General features: G+C 53.2%; 1 protein-coding gene across 1 annotated transcript in view; it reads left to right on the plus strand.

Moving 5' to 3' along the window:
• The window catches only part of Pdcd1 (programmed cell death 1), a 13,399-nt gene extending 11,681 nt beyond the window's left edge, over nt 1-1,718 (plus strand). The window contains exons 4-6 of the mRNA XM_005361355.3: nt 310-318; nt 649-683; nt 1,188-1,718. Of these exons, the coding sequence (XP_005361412.1) occupies nt 310-318; nt 649-683; nt 1,188-1,421 (278 nt within the window). The 3' untranslated portion in view covers nt 1,422-1,718. The remainder of the gene's footprint in view (nt 1-309; nt 319-648; nt 684-1,187) is intronic.
• Nucleotides 1,719-2,892: the final 1,174 nt, after the last annotated feature.

A 2,892-nucleotide genomic window follows, 5' to 3' on the forward strand; every position in this document is an offset into this window, starting at 1 on the left:
ACGGAGAAACCCTGTCTCGAAAAAAAAAAAAAAAACAAAAAACAAAAAACAGAACCCTGCCCCTACCCCTGCCCCAGCCCCAGCCCCACCAAAATCAAAGCCTCAGGCCTTGCAAATAGTCTTGCTGGCCATTGTCCACCCACAATGCCTCCTTCCAACACTTCTACCTCCTACCTTCCTCGGGGCTCCTGACTGTCCTGAAACCTTGTAGTCCCAATACTTCACACCCACTTGGACCATCACACATATCCTAGCCACTACACGAGCCTGTATCCGCCCCACGCACAGCTAGCTCCAGGAGCGTCCTAGCTAAGTCTGGTCATCAGCCAGCTAAGAAGCCACACATAGTATCTGCGGCATGTCTGCCGTGTGCTATGGTGCACTAGGAAAATGGTCTCACGTGGGCATCCATCCCTGTGGCAGGCCCATAGTTCACAACTCATGACCCAAGTGGGAACTCCCAGATACTGAATGGGAAGGGCACGAGCGGGAATAGAAAGCCTGATGCCTGCCCATGGTCTAGGTCTCCTCAGGGCCTGAAACCCCTACTCCAAAACACACACACACACACACTGCCAAGACATTCCCCTCCACCAGGGAGGATGGTTCAGCAGCTGCCCCTCTAATTCAGAGTATGTTTCTCAACAGAGGCCAGAAGAACTGGAAGAAAGGAACAGCCTCTGGTGAGTCTGGGTCCCCTTTCTTGAGGGATTCATCACAGTCTACCCCAGGGCTTGGTACAGGCAGAGAGGACCATGAGGCCTGGGAGCTGCAGCCTAGAGAATTAAGCTCACAATTCCCGCCAGGATCCTACAGCCGTATTCTGATGTTCTACCCATCAGCTGACCCCAGGGTGCATAGCCTTGACATTCCCATAGTCATTCTATTCTGGGTAGAGACAAGTAAAAATGTCACATTTTGGAAAACTAAACGTGCAAGAAGGCCAGGAACCATTTAGAGGTAGAAACTAAACCAGAAACAAAGAGGCTGCATCCTAAATCTCAGAGAGGGAAGTAGGGAGAAGGGACAGCTGTTAGGTCCCAGTTTCAACAGCCGAGGTCTCTAAGAAGAACCCCAAATCCAGTGACAGATTGGAAACTCAGCATAGGGAATGGCTGAGATTATGGGATGCACACACCACCCCCAACTGACTACACAGACAACTCTTTCTTCTTCCTCCCTTGAAGAAGGAGGACGCCTCAGCTGCACCTGTCTTCAGTGTGGCCTACGAGGAGCTGGACTTTCAGGGAAGACAGAAGACTCCAGAGCTCCCCACGCCCTGCGTACACACAGAGTATGCCACCATTGTCTTCACTGAAGGGCTGGGTGCCTCATCCTTAGGACGTAGGGGCTCAGCTGATGTCCCTCAAGGTCCCCGGCCTCCAAGGCATGAGGATGGACACTGCTCTTGGCCCCTTTGACCAGATGCTTCCACCGTTAGCATCCTGCAGACTCTCAACAGAGAGCACCGGTTCATTCCTCCATCAAGAGGAGCATGCGGGTTATCGTGCCACAAAGGCTCCCAGGGTCCGAGCAACCTGGAGTGACAACCCCACCACTTGTACCAGTTCCAACACATGCGTTGTTGAGTGACAGTTCTCTTAATGTCTGCCACGAGCTGGGAGCAGCAAGCATCCCTGTCCCCTCGGGTCACAAAGCACAGAGCTGGCCTTAGCCTAGGTCTCCTGACTGCTGGGAACTGTGAAAGACTTGTGTCTCTGTAGCCTATGGCCTCGGGGAATTTTGTGTCTGGAAATGGGGAACCTGATTAGAGACTGCCTGTGAGGCACCCCCATAACAAGGAGCTCCAGGTATACAGTAGACACAACACCTAAAGCTGTCTTTGAGAGACACTCAGCTGGGAGACCATAGGCTGGGGGATCCGGGGACCCTGAACTAGTCCCAAGGCCTGGAGAGGTTCTGGTGAAGACTAGGAAAGTGCCCAGCATCAGGGGTCTGGGGAAGCATGACCACTCACCAGGTAGAGACTCCATGAGGGTCCCTGCTGTCCTTCTGTATGCACAGGTACCTCAGATCTTTCTACAACTGGGAAACTGAGGCAATGAGGGACCCAACAGAGCTAGAGACCCACCCACACCTCCATTGAGGCACTTGCCTCTCCCCTAATCTCCCTTAGGGACCAAAAGCACAGGTCCCGTGTCAGCATCAGGGAAGGGAAAAGGGAGACATAGTTTTGACTTATACCAACTGTGGCCATCTTAGGCAGTGGTTTGGGTGTTGGGGTCTCTCCTTTCATCCTCTTCTGGAGTCCAGTTCTGGCTGCCATTCACGCTGTGCTGTGAGCTGGACAAAGGATTTCAAGGGTCCCCTTGACACTTCAGACAGTCAAGGCAGCGAGAGTCTAGCTGTCTGGTGGGCACCCATATGGCCAGGGCTCCGAGTCCCTTTCCTTTGGTTCTAGCCTATTATAATTAAATGGTAACAAAAGCTTTAAGAAATTCTGTTCTACTTCTGGCAGTGTTGGGGCTGGGGCAGTAAAGGAAGCGCTCAGGGCCATGCCGAGGCTCCAGGTGAAGTAGGGCAGGTCACCACCCTCTTCAGGCCCAGTCTGAGCCAGTCCTTACCATTCCTGACATACACAGTCACTCCCTAGCCTCAACTCCATTCGTCATTCTCAGGTTTACATGTCACCACCCAGGGACGAAAGACCTCAAGCGCAGAGGTTGAGGAAGAGGCATGCTCCCCACACCAGGCCTTCCGAGGCCCCCATGGCCACAGACCCCAAGCCTTAGCCCAGTTGAAAGATCCCCTGGGCTGCTTTGCCTGTATCCCCCATGTCCTCCTCTGTGAATCCTTCCAGGCAGCATTGGTGCCATGTGTTGGGAGCCATCTCTGTAGGGTGGGTGAAGAGTATCTGGATGAGAGAGGTAC

Source organism: Microtus ochrogaster, linkage group LG4 (genome assembly GCF_000317375.1).
Source record: "Microtus ochrogaster isolate Prairie Vole_2 linkage group LG4, MicOch1.0, whole genome shotgun sequence".
Taxonomy (NCBI): domain Eukaryota; kingdom Metazoa; phylum Chordata; class Mammalia; order Rodentia; family Cricetidae; genus Microtus; species Microtus ochrogaster.